The sequence below is a fragment of the Sus scrofa genome, chromosome 1 (assembly GCF_054392235.1).
Source record: "Sus scrofa isolate SSC_HxYL_T2T_F1_AM1 chromosome 1, Sscrofa_HxYL_maternal_Yorkshire_Landrace_v2.0, whole genome shotgun sequence".
NCBI classification, from domain to species: domain Eukaryota; kingdom Metazoa; phylum Chordata; class Mammalia; order Artiodactyla; family Suidae; genus Sus; species Sus scrofa.
In genome coordinates, this window is record NC_139383.1 from 230,487,352 (window position 1) to 230,504,139 (window position 16,788).

Below are 16,788 nucleotides of genomic sequence, written 5' to 3' on the forward strand. Positions count from 1 at the left end.
AGAGTTCAGTGCAATCACACTCTGATGTGTGGTTTTGCTGCTGGTAATCTACTCTAGGCTGAAATATGGATAAAGATGTGTATGTGTGTGTGTGTGTGTGTGTATATATATATATTTCATGTGTACATGTAAAGATGTTCATCACAGCATTATTTAAAGCAGTCAGAATGTTGAACAATCAGGGGAAAAACAAGTAATGGAATGCTAGAGTCTAAAATTATGTATTTTTAAATTATGTACCTTAAAAAACAGAAAAATGCATTGACATTCCATGGGAGAAAAAAAAAACAAAAAACAGGACATCAAATTATAAATGCAATACAACTTCAGATAGGTTTTTAAAAAGGCATGAGCTAAGGACCAGAAGAAGAAATACCAGAGCATAAATAAACATTAATAATAATGTACTCTTGTTCAACAAAATGAAGATTTACAACCTAATGTAATTTGGAACCATCTTATCATCCATAAATAAAGTAGGCCTCAAACAGTTTTATGAGTTACCTTCTTTGAAAACATGCTGTAAGTCAAAAATCTATTTGATTTTTCCCAGAGAAATGTCGTCTGAGGGGCATATGAGCAACCTTCATTTATATCACCATAAACAGCACAGTACATCAGGTGGCACCTTTTTTAACTCTCCCATATGAAGCCAGATAGAATAATTCCATAAAAAATTTATTTATTGTATTACAACCAATGGAATCTACTGTATAAAATTCCTACTTATTCCTTTAGAATTCTCTCATTGAACTTATTACTACAAATCAGAATGATCATCAGGAGATAAGACTCAGGGTATTATTTGTTTACTTGTTTATTTAGATATGGATTGTAGGAGATGTTTGAGAAGATTTATCATCTGTCACCTGACTTTTTAGAAATACCGACTCAAAATGTCTAATTTCTTCCCTTTTTCTCACAACATTTCATCACAGCAGGTGTAGGTAGAGAATTCTAACTGTCCACCTGTCTCAATGGAATTCTGCTTCCTTGGTCAGCCATGTCTCCAGCCTTTGTCAGCTGACCTTACAGATCTGGAAGTGACTCGGAGGATATCTTCCTTTCAAAGGTAAGACTCACTCCCCTTCCACTAAATATTCTGTCCTTTGATCCTTCCTGGGGTCTCTACTTTGTAATGGTAAAAAAAAAAAAAAAAACCAAACCAAAACAAAAAACTTTAAAGCTTTTGGCTGAAATGTGATCAAACTCAAGAGCGCAAAGCTTTCGCAGGCCAATAAAATCAGATGCCTCCCTACCTGTGCTGTAGATCCCAAATGTCACTTAGTTAAAGGTGTGTGTGTGTGTGTGTGTGTGTGTGTACTAGCAGGTACCCAGACCACCACTTTTTTCTATAATGGCTGTCTTAGCAAATTCTTAAGGAGGAGGAATATTTTTCCCATGAATATACAAGAGTATCTAAGCCCGAATAACTGCCTTTTTTCAGAGCAATCCATTTTTAATCAAAAGACATAGACAGCGGTTTTGACAACAGTCTATCAGCCCTGTAAGAAAATCTGTTTTATTGTTTCCAGTTGGGATTGCCTCCCCTCCTTCAGAGAGAGGTCATTGATGCTGGTTGTCCTGAAGGTTTGAGAGGCAGAGACCCTGGGTTCCCGGGCCAGGCTGATGCTGGAAGCCTCAGGGAGGCCTTCTGTGCCTCAGAAAGCAGACCAGCCAAGTGTATTTGCAGGCTGCCCACCTGCTGTATGTGGGTATAATTGGTTGAGCATCATAAGTAAGTGTCAGGTCACCAGGAATCAAAGCAGCCCTTTTCAACAGACATCTGAAAGTATCAATACTTGTCATGAGGGCAAAATCAAGTCGTGGAATCCACATTTTCCTGAGCTGATTCTCCCTGGACTAAATGCAACCCCAGAGCTCTAAGTCAGCATTTCCCACTGGAACAGCATTTCCCACGGAACACGAGCCGAACGGATTATTAATAGTGTTCCCTAAAGTGGGGGGGGGGCTTTACTGGTCAAATGAGTCTGGGAAATGCTGGGTTAAATCAAGTTCAACAGGCCGCTTTCCAGCACAACTCCCCAGAACTTCTCACGGCACCGGGAAATCTCCAAGAAGCTCTAGGACCAGACAGTGTGAGGACTACACTCTGAGGAAGTGGCACGCTGGACATCATTCAAGACTCTGACTGCACCAGGCTGCCACTACCCGGGAGAGACTGCAGACCCTGTGGCTGAGCCCAGAGTCTCCAAACAAAATAAATGAAGACAAGCCCTTCACCTTGTGAAGGGCTAAGATTCTCTAAGTATATCTACTTGGTCACACTTCCCTTTCATGATGATTTCTCTGTAATCTTATTAAAGGCAAAGGGGCTTGAGCCTGAGATCTGGCCACAGACTCCCTCCCCCATTTCAATAAAGAAATACGGAATGTCTGATGCCAATGTTGCTAAAAATAAATTTTGTCTAAAAGAGCTTCTTGGCTGGTCCTGAAGGGACTGTCGATACTAACAACATAATCACAACATTAACGGCTGTTAATAGCCATGGAGAGAATTTAGATTTCCTGGGATGGAGTATGTGGGGCTAGGTACCATGTGCTACCTCTTTCCACCTGTATTTCTTTCTCTAAGTGCAAACAGCACCACATTCACTTACCATCAGGACAGAGATCCAGGAGTTATCTTTATAAAGTTTTCCTCCTCCTCCTCTGGCATCTGGTCTGCCCTTGATACCTGTCAGTCATACCTCAGCATACTTGTGCCCCATGCTATGGCCCTCTTCCATTGTGCCTGATACTGAGACATGCATGGTCTCTAGAGGGGGTTCTGCTTTTCCACACCTCTTCCTACACATATGGATCTGAATGCCCAGGCCCCTCCCTCCCCCCAGGTCTACTCGGGGGGTTCTTACTCCACCCATAAGCCACCAACTGACTTTGCTCTCCCCACTCCTACCCTCCCACGCTCGGCATACACTTTTTTCATACAGTATATCTGCAATATTCCTGTATATAGCTCTCTCCATCTATGCTTTAAGGCACTCTACGTCATTCATTCCCCCCACCCGCAACTCTCAATACTTGCACAGAAACTGACATGAAGAAAATGCTCATTGCTTTTGAAAACCTGGAGGAGTTTTTTAATTTTTTAAAGTTAATCACAATGCAAGCTCTGAACAGTATGTCTTAAACTGGGGCTTCTGGGGAAAGGAAACATACGTGGCAGGAAGGGACCAGAGAGACTCTGAAGAGTCCTGAGCAAGCAAATGTCAAGCCCTGTCTATGCCTCTGAAAATTACCGTTTAAATGAGTCTTCGGTAAAAAGGTTTGTCTGGGTCCTAACAATATACGGTCATCTCATCTCCTCAGAAAGCTCATGCATGACATTAGGGGCTCTTAATAACCTTTAAAGTTACTGATCCACTTTTGATGGTCACATGACTATTTTGATGGAAGAGGGGAAGTAGGGTGAAGGTGCTTATGCCTGTTTTTGTTCACGATGGGGCTTAGCCTACATCATACCTTTTAGACTATAATGCCTCCTTTCTACATCATTGCGGTGGGAAGGTTTACTATGATAGTTCGTTATTTCAAGCCCCAAATAATCAGGTTAAGTGTTTCCTGTTTCAATTCGGAAATTCAAATCCAGACTGAGTTCCTTCTCACAATGGCAAAAACAGAAGACAAGTTTCGACATCTCTTAGTATACCCTATGGTTTGTGTGTCTAGCTTCCAGGATTGACCATTGTTTACTGAAGACTAATAAGAAATACTAAAACTTGACAATCTTGCCTGACAGTTTCACCTCCACACACGTACAGGTGAGATACAAATCACCCCCACGTTTAACCTCCCTATATAAAGGGGAAGGCCACAACTGGTGATAGCATTCATTCTGAAATACAGGATACAGCCTCCCTGCTTTTTCCTCCTGGCCCTATAGTAGGTCCTCTTCTAGTAAGGGGGAAAAATGCCATAAAGAATGTTACTGTTTCAATTGAAAGGGGCAAAGAAATGTTATTTTCAATATATTAATAACAACTCCTAACCCTGGCAGATCATGTACATCCCTCGCTCTCTCTTGACAAACATCATCTCATTTTCACAAAACCTCTAGGAAAAAAGCATTTCTGTTTTCCACCCAACAGAAGCAGAGGCACACAGAGATTAAGCTGAATTGCCTGAGATGCCTAGGACCACACATGACAGGGAAACCCAGAAGTCACACCCTGAACACCGCCCCCCTCCACGCAGACATGACTGACTCCAGAATGTCACAGGCAGCTGCCAAGTGCACACAGCTTCATGGCGCTGCGGGAGAGCCAGGCACCCCAGGTGCTTTTCATTAACCTTCAAAAACCAAGACAATACGGAGTTAACAGGCCTGCGTGTGATGTTAAGACAGAAGCTGCGCTGGAAGGGAGGGAAAGCAACAGAGACCCATCTCCAAGTGATGCAGGTAGGACTGTCCTGCTGGTGGTGGCTCCTGGCCTCCTGGTAAGAAGTGCACTTACAGGATGGACGCACCCAAATCAAAGCACATCACAAACAGCGTCAAAAGCCCCGGCAGGTGTTTGAGAATATCCGTGTCTCCGTCTCCCACTCCGAGGAGGGGTGATCAGGAGGCCATTGGAGAGGGGTGTTTGCTTCCAAAGGCCAAGTCCTTAGGCATCGGTCTGTTTTGTGGACCAAGGAATACCTGTATTCAGAGACATGGGAATACAAGACAGATCCTGACCTGTTTCCTTCTATTTCCAACTGAGAATTACTGGGCACCTTCTCCACGTTACACCTGCGTAGAGTAGAAAGAACACTAGAGTCAGAAGACCCGGGTCCGCGTCCCAGCAGGCTCCTTCCTCCGAGGTCGGGCGACCTGGGCTAATTCATGTTATGTTCCTCACCTACCTGCCTTGCCTGCCTCATGGAATAGTTGGGAAGGTCACACAGTGTTATGCTGGACATCTCATTCTGAAAAAAATCTATCCTCTAGAAATGGAGAAATAAAAAAGAAAAGCCTTCCAAACCTCTCTGGGGACTTTTCCTGCTTCTCCGGAACATGTGAATACCTGTTGCTCTGGTTCCATTTCACTCTGCACATTTACCTCCATCCATTGTCCTACAGGCAGTGAGGGGAAGACTGGCAGCATTTGCTTGGTAGGGGTCGGGGGTAGTCTTAGGTATGGAACTTTAGCTTATCCGCGTCTAGCTCCTCACTTGCAAAATGGGGACAATACAATACTTACCTCAGAAAATTGTTGTGAAAATTTAATAGGATCCTGTATTCTCTTAGAGCAGCCAGCACACAGAGGGTGCACCAAACCACAGCCTAACTAGCTTTCTTTCCCTTTTTCGGCCATACCCACAGGATGTGGAAGTTCCTAGGCCAGGGATCGAACCCATGCCACAGTGGTGACACCAGCCAAAGCAGTGACAACACTGGATCCTTAACCTGCTGAACCACAAGGGAACTCCCTAACTGGGTTTCTGAATACCATCTTGGCCCTACTTCCCAGAACTCCACTGTCTTCCAGTAGATCACCAAGTTAATGATCTTCAACTGGAAATGACCATCAACCACCAAGGGTCTCTGGGCCACCTGTAGGCCTCTAGGGAAGTCTCTTCTGTTAAGGATTTTGAAACTGCTCTACTGATGTCCCTCTGTGTGGTGGCACGGAAGTGGCTGAGAGGGGTGAGGGACCTTGGGAAAGCCTTCCAGCCCCTCTAGATTTTACTCTAGGCAAAGACAGAGCCTCTGGCACACACAGCGTGTGTCTGGCCACTTATAGATCCCTTCTCAGAGCCACTGCCAGTTTTGCCCTGGGAGAACAGGGGATGCTGCTGCTGAGAGGGCAAAGCATAAACCCAGCCAAAGTGCAGGCTCCATTGGAAATAGAGAGTCAGCTAGAATGTCTAACATACAAGGGAGAGCTGCATGTTGGAAAATGAAGTATGGAAGGTCCTAGAACCAGACTGTGGAAGGCTCTTTCTCACGGTAGGAAGTCTGATCACCATCAGGTAGGTAGTGAAAGCCACTGCAAGTTCTGAAGTACCCATCTAACATAAGGAAACCCAGCCTTGGAGAGAAAGCAGGAGGAGGAACAGAAAGCATGCAGCCGGCCAGGCATGGCCAGCGATAATGGCTAAGGGCCAGATGCAGACGGCACGGAAGTGGTGGGTGGCCTGGGCCAGACACTGAGGCAACTCTATTTAAGGGAGTATTAGGAATCAGGCGCAGGATCAGGAATGCTGTTTTCACTACACATTTGGGACCCTGAATTGATGATGGTTTGACAGAAGCTGAGATAGACCAGGTTGTCTCAGAATGTGCAGCCTAGAGATGACACATACTACTGTGGACATTTTACAGAAGGGACAAACACTTCGGACAAAGGTGGGTAGGTTCTATGATCTGAGACTTGAGGAGATTACATCATCAGGGATGGGAGGCTCTGAACAAAGGAGATTCCAGCAGAATAACTTCAAAGGATTCTGATGAGGAGCATGTGGGGACAGACCTACTTGGGGCCGCAATCTGACTGGCTTAGAAGAAAGCACAGACAAAACAAAAAAGCATATTAAATAATGGTGTGGATCTGGCTTTAAAAATGTGCATTACTACCAATCTCTTCTCAAAAGGCAGTCTGAAAGCTGGTATGATCAGACCACCTTGGAGAGAAGCCTCGGGATGATGAAAACTGAGGGAATGCCTTCAACAGAGTAAACACCTAAATGCACTTCAGTAAAGCACTTTGGAGAGAAAATGACAGAATAAGAAAAGGCAACTTTTGGAGTTCCCACTGTGGTGCAACAGGATCAATGGCATCTTGGGAGCTCTGGGACTCAGGTTTGATCCCCAGCCCAGCACAGTGGATTAAGGAGCTGGCATTGCTGCAGCTGCAACTCGGATCTGATCCCTGGCCTGGGAATTCTGTATGAGGAGGGGTGGCCAAAAAAAGAAAAAGAAAAGAAAAGGCAACTTTTTAAAGTGAGAGCCTATCCCTTCTGGAATATTGGTTGACTGTTGGCCTTTAGAAGAGTAGCTCAGCCTTACTCACAATGTGGGAAATGATTTGAGTGACTTTTCATTTGTATGTAGGAATTTGTATAAAGGATTTAAACGAATACACTTAGTCCTAAGGTTTGTAGTATCCTGTCCTTAGAAGGTACCAGAATGTAATGGGAGGAAAGGTTGGCTCTCTTTTCCCAAGTAAACGTACTGATAGTATTTTCTTCCCCTCAAAGTGGCCACAAACACATGAGACAATATTATCACATGCTTATCTAAGGGGCTCACATGCCCCCTCCTTCCCTGACTCCCCCAGGCTACCCACCTGTTCACTAACACCCCACCCCACCCTACAAGGCCGGCTAGCTCAGGCAAGTTCTGGGAGCCTTTCTACCCTCTGGCCCTCAGAGCTGGAAAGAAGTGGGGCAAGCAATGAATATTTCCAGGATCAATGAATGATTCTCTACAGTGTGGGGAAAGTTAAGATTCAGGACAAGCCGAGGCTTTTCGCCATTCCTAGAGGTATGAGCAGGGTTTGTTAAAACGAGGGGCAAGAAGAAGACAGTCTTGCCTTGTGAAAGTGGAAGAGAAAGCAGCACCTGAAGGGCATCAGGGAGGAAGGAACAGAGGAGCTGCTCTGCTGGGTGCCGCCTTCCCTACTTCTTTCCACATGCATCCTCAGAGCTGAACCGCAAGACCAGACCCTCTGCAGACAGCAGGGCCCAGTCTTGCACCATGGTCCTGCCATAGTCTTCAAGCAACTGCTAGAGGAAGAGGAGGTGGCCATGACCTCCTCACATTCTGTGTCCAGACTCTTCAGCTAGGTGAACAATGCTCAGATTTGAAAAGTGAACCTAACAAACGCTGAACAAAAGCTATGGATAGGAGAGTCAATTGGGCAGATCAGGCTGCTTCGAATGAGTTCAGGTGCCCAGTTGCAAACTAATTACAACCTGAAAGAGTATGTAGATTGCTTCTGCTCACAATGTTGGAGAAATCAGAGAATAGAAATGGAATCAGAAGACTAAGAGATAAGTCCTACTTTCAAAAGGAGAAAGGGAACGTGAGCCAGCTGTGCTCCATGCGGACCCTGGGTCAAGATTTAGAAGAAGCTGTTCAGATGCCATGGGGCTATTTAGAGAAGATAAATAACATCATTAAGTACCCGCAGGGGGTCTTTTCAGAAAAGCCATGGCAAGCTAACCTCATTTCATTCTTTCAGCAGGGTTTCTAGGTTGATGGATTGGAGAGGCCACCGACATGGTATATCTTGGTTTTAGCTTTTCTTGATAACCTTGAGAAAGGCTAGATGTACGTGAGCGACATGATAGCATGATAGTCCTGTGAGTTCACAGATGGTTCATCAACTTAAAGATTACAGAGGAATAAATTCGTGTCAACCTGAAGTGATGTTTGGAAGCATGTTAGAGAGAACCTGTCCTTTGCCCTTTAGAAGATTCTTAGCAATAGCTTATAGCAAATTTTCAGATGACAACAACTCAGGAAGACAAGTAAACATGGGTTTCTTTAAAAAGGCACCACATTCAGCATTACTTCAATAGACTGCATTGGAATGATGACACAAAAACCAGTAAGATGACACTGTATAGGAACAAGAATAAGTAGAAATAGGATCAAAAACATCAGAGGCTTAGCTCAAGGGTAAGCTCTGGCAGCATTCATGTGAGAAAAGAGTTGTGTGTATGTTTGGGGGTGAGGGAGTTTTTTAACAAGCCACATGTTCACGGGAGTTAACAGTGAGTCAAGTTTGGTGGAAAAAGTTAACACAGTCTCAAGTTAGGTTAGCAGAATTTCAGTGTCCAGAATAAGGCGGCCAACCACCATGCAATGAGCCACCATCAAAATATCTCTAGAGCTGTGGGTGCCATGTTTTAAATGGGAACCAGGCAGGTGAAATGTGTCTAAGCGGGGAGGGGGGCAGGATGGTGGAAGTCCAGGAATCAACCACGTAGCCAGGTGAGGTGTTTTGACCTGAAGGAGAAGGTCCTGAGGCAGATACATTTACAAATATTTTACAGGACTTTTCTGGAATGAGAACACATTGGTTCTCTGAAGCTCCAAGTAGTACAAATAGCTCCAAGTCTCGGGGTTGAGTCTGTTTTAACATAGGAAATGCCTGTTGTGGTTAGAGCTGCCCTTCAGTGTCATGAACGGCTTTCTACCACAGCGAGGTAACACTGGGGGTGTCTACACGAAGTCAGGTGAAGGTCTGCTAGAGGCGGTGCAGGGGACACATCTGGGTTGTGGGCACTTGGACCAGACAGAGCTAAAACCCCTTCTACCGCTAAGAATCTTATCTAGGAATCTCTCTCCTTATCCAAGTAACTGTAAGCCACGTCTCCAGACTTGGAACGGCTCCACCAGACCTCCTCTTCTGCCTCTCGCTCTGTATCTCTTCACAGGGGCGATTTGAAAGGGTTTAGAAGCAAAATAGGATGAATCCCTTTTCAAAGAAATAAAGAATCTTAGGTTGAACATTATATAAACTGACAGTGTAATTTTAAAAGCCTTCTACTTAAGCATGCTTAACAAGTCAAAACAAAGCCTTCTAATACTGGAGATCGAATGTTCTTTTTTTTTTTTTTTTCCGCCACACCCATGAAATGTGGAAGTTCCTGGGCCTGGGGTAGAGCCCAAGCTGCTGTAGTGACAATTCCCGATCCCTAATCCCCTGCGCCACAAGAGAACTCCAAGTTTTCTCTTTGGGGAGACAAAATGGTAGGAATGGTAACAGATCAGTGCTACCTTTAGCAGTGATTACCACAGAAAGATTTTACATTTGTGAATCACACAGAATCATCGGCCTTTTGGGGTCACATTTTTTAAAGTACCCCCCCCTTAAAAAAATGAGGCCTGGCACCGAACACAAAGGCAACAAAAAACAAACACTTAAATTATCCTAGTTCTTTGTAAAAAATAAAGATACATCTGTCCCAGAATCATGCAAGAAATTTGGGGGGGGAAAAAAAAACCTGTCTCATGAGAGCTAATTAATTCTTATTTATCAGTTAAATATAGATGGCAGTTCTTATTTAATACGCTGCTAATCTACACAACTGTCAGAGCCCTAACATTTGACTGAGGTGATGGGAGCGAGGTTAGTCCAGGTGGTATTTCTTTCACAGGTAGGCTGAGTTACTATATTAGTAGCTGACTTTACTGGTGCAAAAATCTCAACACATGGAGAGGTACGGTTTCCCAGCAGCATTTTCTAAAACCAACCAAAAATATGACGATGTATCTAATTAAGGCCCTCCTAATTTGAGTGCCTCCTACTTGAACACCAAATTTGGCAAGAGACATAAAAAAAACATAAATAGAGTAAGTGCTTTTTTTCTAGAGGATCACTAACATGAAATATACATGAAACATGCAGCAGGAGAGAATTTAGAACATACTCCCCAGAATCCAGAATGTACCTAAATGTGGGCACTGATAGAACGGGCCTTATCAGGGTACTTTAGAAGGAAAAGTAAAATAAATAAAACCGGAGAAGGGGGTGGGTGCAGGAACCAAACTATTCACTGTCTGAATGTTGAAATATTTAAATATCCTCTCCCTAGAGTACAACCACAGACATGCTCCAGTGAAACTGCATTTTCTGTTTTTGGAAACAAAAAGATGAAAACCATACCATCACGGATAATTTCTTTATAGTGCTTGGAGCTCTGTTCACCCACCAGATTTGTTATAAATAGTCAGAAAATCTGATTATTCTTTTTTTCTTAAGGGCCACACGTGCAGCATATTGAAGTTCCCAGGCTAAGGGTCAAATTGGAGTTGCACCTGCCAGCCCACACCACAGTCGCAGCAACATGGGATCTGAGCTGTGACCTAGACCACAGCTCATGGCAACGCTGGATAGTTAACCCTCTGAGAGAGACCCCAAGGATTGAACCTATGTCCTCATGGCTATTAGTCGGATTTGTTAGCACTGAGCCATAACAGGAACTCCCTGACAGGCTAATTATTAATAATTAAACTGTTCAAAGAGCTGAATCCTCCAAATGCTTCTAGAGACCAGTACAGTAATCGTTCCATTTTGTGGATGAGGAAACTGAGGGTCAGGGAGGTTAAGTAAATTGCCCAGCTGCCCCACAGGTAGTAAATGCTGGAGTTGGGATTCCAGAGCAGGTAGTTAAACCAGGACAGGACAAGCGCTTATGCCCTAACCTACTATGCTATGCTTAGCTGAGGTTTAAGGGACATGACTTCATACAACCCTGTATTTGGGGCTGGTTTCTAGACAAGTCTTGAGCCCATAGTCCTGTGCATCAGGAAATCACAAACCAAAAGGGCCATGGAGCCAGTAGGTGATACAAAGGAGAGAAGTGGGCCAGGTGTGAAAATTATGGTCAATGGCAACTGACCGTTCATACTAGAGTGATGACAGTGAGCACTGGGTGGTGGCCACCTAAAGCAGGACAGTCTGCACACAATGTGTGGTCACTTCTTCACTTCTAATGTTACCTTAGGAAAGGCCAGGCAGATTTTTAAGGTTTTTCCTACAAGTTGGGGTGTGGGGAGGAGGGGACCCTGACATGTTATAACAAACCTCTCCAGCCGTATGTGTTTGCTTGCGGGGGGGGGGGGGGAGAAAAATAAGAAAAAGAAACATGAACTAGAATAATCTGTTGGCCATATGCGGTCCACCGGCTGGTGACCCCTTTTATAACATTAAAGGAGGAGACAGCCATCACCTGGAATAAAAGGCCACACTTCTAAGCCTCTAAGGACATCCTTGGCTCTTCTCAGTGTGGCAGTGGTCCTAGACTCACTCAGCAGGTAATGAACATAGTGCCTGTTCTATATCCAGGCACACCTGGTCCAAGCCATAGACTGTTTCCCTCTCCCGAGACCAAAGGCAAAAAAGCTAAGAGGTATATGTAAACTGATGCCCTCTACTTATTCTTCTTTATACCCGGGGCTGATAAAAGAAGATGTTATTGTCCAAGCTGGCTTCCTGGAAAAAATTCCAGCCGAACTACCAGTACAGCTGGGGAGAAACAGAAACTTGACAGAGAAAGTTACCAATTCTTGGTTTACAAGGAAGTTTGCGTGTTCATCTGGGCAAACAATGAACTCATGGCCAAATTTTCTTTCCGGAATTGCTGTCATTCCCCTGTGTCAAGGAACAGCTTATCCAAACCTAATGTAATGGGGCTACCCTTTGTGGCCAGTCAGAATTTGCAGAGATTTTAAAAAAAAAAAAAAAGGAAAATAGTGAAAAGAATATGCAAAGAACCAAAGAGACCTGGTTAGGGTGAAGAGTAATAAGAAATTCTGACCCTTTCATGCATTATCTGCTCCTATTCCCCTTTCGCCATTTCTGAAAACTTTTAGAAAATAAAAACAGACTTATCAAAAAATGATTGTAAGTTTCTTGCTTTTTATACTACTTAATCTTTATAATGAGGTTTGCTTTCCTGTATAAAACATGCACAAAAGTCACAATGAGAAACTAAAATCACAACTTATTTGTGGTAAACAATTCCAGGTTGCATACACCAGCTAATGTCAAAAATTTCTGGTGACTAAAAGCTGATTCATACCACTCTGTAACTGAGAGAAATAAATGTGGGATTTATTTTCCCCCTACCAATGTTTCAACTGAAATGAGATGTGATCTTTCTATTAAAACTGCACCACCTGATTATCAGGTAGAAATCAAATCAACTAACCAAAATGTCACCTAACTAGTTTATCGACTATACAGGGCTACTGACACACTAAAACATCTTTACTTCAGTTTCCCAATAATTGTTCCTTGTTTAAAATGCTCACATCACCTTCAAAAGTTCCATGAAAAAGAGGTACATTTGCTGAAACACCATCCTGTCTAGGGAGGGTTACTAGGAAGAAGGAGATGGCTCCAAAGTACTCAGAAACTCAAATGTGCTGCAAGGAGAGAAGGAATGGCATTTTTTTCGAAAGCGTCTATTTGGTTGAAAACAAAGTCTTAGCATGAAATATTCACTTTAAATACCCTAGGACTCATTTTTTCCTCTAACAACCCAACCCAAAAGGATTAATTTCACTCTCTCATTCCTGTCCTTCCACATGAAGGATGTTATTTCAGAAATCCTTAAGGATTCTTCTCCAGCTTCCATCTGTTCTTTTGATTTTGTCATCTAAACTACTGCTTCCAAATCTCTTAATACCTGGTAAGGCATCATTCAAAATAGCAAGAGCAGCCTCTCTGAACAGAGGACAGGTTTACGGATACCTTGGGAGCAAAAGCCATGAGACAGGAAGTAGAAAGGGCCTGAGAACCCCCAAGGACACCATGATAGATCTTGCTCTGCAGGAAGCTCACTTGTGGTCTCCGTGACAGAAGGAAAGGCTCACCTGTCTTTGTAGTTGATCACAGTATCAATGATAGCGTTCATTTGCTTGGTCAGCTTAGGGGGATTTGGTGATAGTTTCTCAGCTGGGGGGCGACCTCTCCTCTTCTTGGCCTTTTCCACATCTTCTTTTGCCGGATCTTTATCCACATTTCTTCGTCTTTTTCGCTTCTTAAGCCGTACTTCCTCTTCCATTTCTTCCAAATTGCCGTCTTCAATGGCCTGTTAATAGGGAATGAAGGAGAAAAATTCAAGACAGTACCAAAAAGGAAAAAACAAAACAAAACAAAACAACAATTTCCATAATTAGAATAAAATGAAACTGACCAAAAAAAAAAAATAGTTCACAGTAATCAGTAGAGTAAGAAGAAAAATAGAAGCCCACCATGTTGGATAAATGCATCTTTAACTCAAGTCTATTTCATGAGCAAAATATGCTGAAGGCCCAAAACACAGCAAAGAATATGATAAATATAAAAAGATGTACATTTAAGTATTTGAAGATAAGTAAAACCAAAGGACATATTAGCTCAGGAAAAGAAAAAGACCTTTATTATCTCATTATTGAAAGAGGATAAAAGGTAAACCAAAAAAAAGGCGGGGGGGGTGAGTGAAGACAAAAATTCCCTAAGAATATACCTTTACAATCATATAAGCTTTGACCTTTTCTTCTTCAAGGATTTTTCATGATTCACAACATAAATCAAAACTCCATCCAGATTTTGTTCTAATGTAGCAATTAGTAAACAAGGCAACGGGCAGTACAAAGCCACATTCCTGGGTAAACGCACTTAAATCATCCGATAAAGAACACACACACTCACAAACAAAAAACACTTTTCCAATTACCTGCAAACGCTTGCTTTAAACCAGAGCCAGCAGCACTAATGCAGAGAGATAATAAAATAGCTATAAAAACAACCAGGTATAAAAAGAAACCTGTTCATAAATGGCTAAAAGATCCATGTGACAGACCCAGAAGTTTAAACTTTTTATTTTCCTGGTATATCTTAAAACTTAAGAAAAATAAAGGGAAAAAAAAAACTGCAAAGAAAAAAAAAAAAACAATAGATAAGAGAAAATGTGACCATGGAAAAGAAAATTTTGAAAAAGACCTTTAAATTACGTTTCAGGATTGGTTTCTCACACAAAGTAACTGATGTTGTTATTTGTTCCCCCTGCCTCTCAATATTGCCTCCAGTATGCAAATGCTAATCAATCCTTTCTCGTAGCTGAAAGAGCTCTAATCATAAGGCAATTACCTTCATTTCTCCACAGCACCAAACATGGCTAATATTTATGATCATGTGAGTATAACAATCAATATAAAGAGTGATTACAGCTCAGACATAATTTCTTTCACTTGTGTACAATGCCTTCTGAAAAAGAAAGGTTTTGTGAAGAAAAGCTGGTGCAGAACACAAAACAACCTGGCATGTTAAAAATGCCAGTGGGATTAGGAAAAAAAAAAAAATGTTTTCTATGCATCTTCCTATGTGCAAACCCAGAGAAGCAACATGCACCCAGACAGAATCCTAAGGGACACTTGGAGCCTAGGCCTTAATAATCAAAAGACAATTTCCATCACGATCCTACAGTGTTCAGATAACCACTATGAAGGAGGCGAGGTCTGATGAGTTATGAGGAAAAAGAAAAAAGAAAAGAAAAGAAAAGAAAAAAAGCTCCACATTATTTCCTTAATATTCATTTGCCTCAAAAGCAGGACACCCACTATCCAGCTAAACACACTGCAGCTAAAGCAAAGATTAAGGAAAGGAAATTGTCCCCCAAATCTTGGAGGCTGAACATGCTAATAATAAATACAGCATGCGAGGCTGTCAACAGTTAATGGCACTGCTCTCCTCAAGCACCCAGTTACACACAGAAATACGGAGAACACCGGCTTTTGATGTGGTACACACCTACACATGCCTGGCATGTACTGCTACTGAATCTTCAATACGGCAACGAAAAAGGATATTTACCTTACCACTATCAGCAGGCCGGCTATCGGAAATCACAGTTAGTGGGGATAAAATTAACAAGCCAGCAAAGCAGCGAGCTGCTAGTCTCTTCATCAGCTGATCAGGAAAAAAAAGAGAGCTGGGGAAAGGCTATGTTTTCATATACAAGTAATTTTATTTTACTGAAAATTTAATACTGAAAGGATTGTGGATACTCAAATCTGCTGTTTCATTCTACCTACTACAAGGCCCGAAGCCTTCCTCCTTCAGCCTGTTTTAATATTGACAACTACTTATCATATTTTTCCCCCCTTATTATTCCAGGCAGCAGAATTAGAGATTTTTAGCTCAGGTGGTTTCTGGTTCTTATTCTCATTTTAACAATTAAGCCAATAAGAATACAAATTAATATTCAAATTGATTTGAAAAAATTAAAACAAGGTAAGCTTTTTTGGGGTATTTTAAAGCTCATTTTAATGCTTTAAAAAATAGGCTGCATGGTTTTGGAGCAGTCTAAGATGATTATTTTGGATAAAAAAATTTTTTTTTCATTAAATGCATGCTAAGGAAAAGCAATGTGCAGGTTCTCAAGTTCGAATATTTTAATACAATATGTTATTCTCTTTAAAGAAAATCCCGAACAACTCTGACACTTCACTTTCAGTTTCATGCTGTAAAATTTTTCATTGTTTTTCTTTTCAGTGGGATAAATGAAGAGGGGGGAAGTTGTGAAGAGAATATTTCTACTCTTACCCCCCTTAATTTTGCAAAAAAAGGAACAAAGCATAAGCTTGTGATATTTGGACTTTTAAATCTCTAAATCTGTGAGTAACTAAGAAGCGAAACAAATTAAACTGCAAAAAGAACTAGTGAAACGATTTTTATTACAATTGCTAATACGTGCAGATTCTTATTAAATTTAGGTTTTGGAATCACAAGGAAACACACAAAGTACTGACCATTATTCCCCTTAAATTAAGGTTTTATGCAGGAATGCAGAGAGCTACAAAACATCTTCCCTCCTCCCCAAAGACCCCAAACACATCCATATGCAGTGCTTTATGTTCAGGGATTTCTAAGGGTCTTTTTCTAATGGAAATCAATGCACTAAATATTTCCCGGTGCTTTTCGCACTTAGAGGGGGGAGTCAGATTACTCCTGCCTGTAAGTAAAATTATTCATGGCAAATTTAAAACTGTTCTTCTCTTTAAAAAAAAAAATCATTTATTAAACTGGCTTAAACTGACACCACTAAGGGCTAGGGGCGAGTGACACACACACAAAACTTGCTACACAATGCTCCAGCACTACCCCAAAAAGAATTCCCTTCCAAACCTTTTACCAGCACAATATTGAAATAAATCACAGAAGCAAACCCCCAGTTTCCGACTGGTGACGTGTTGCCCAAGAGTGCGAGCCCTAATTCAACATACAGACGGCTCCCATGCTGAACTGCCTCTAGATTTAATGAAGTGAATAGGAAGGAAGT

The 16,788-nt window shown here is 42.2% G+C and overlaps 1 protein-coding gene across 14 annotated transcripts in view; it reads right to left on the bottom strand.

Moving 5' to 3' along the window:
* Positions 1-16,788, bottom strand: part of SMARCA2 (SWI/SNF related, matrix associated, actin dependent regulator of chromatin, subfamily a, member 2) — a 191,115-nt gene that overhangs the window by 23,360 nt on the left and 150,967 nt on the right. For 7 of the 14 annotated variants that reach the window (XM_021064291.2, XM_021064313.2, XM_021064332.2 and 4 more), the window contains 2 exons: positions 13,340-13,557; positions 4,703-4,756 (listed from right to left, as the gene is read on the bottom strand). In XM_021064291.2, coding sequence (XP_020919950.2) covers positions 4,703-4,756; positions 13,340-13,557 — 272 coding nt within the window. The remainder of the gene's footprint in view (positions 1-4,702; positions 4,757-13,339; positions 13,558-16,788) is intronic. The other 7 variants (XM_021064340.2, XM_084986871.1, XM_084986881.1 and 4 more) reach the window with 1 other exon arrangement.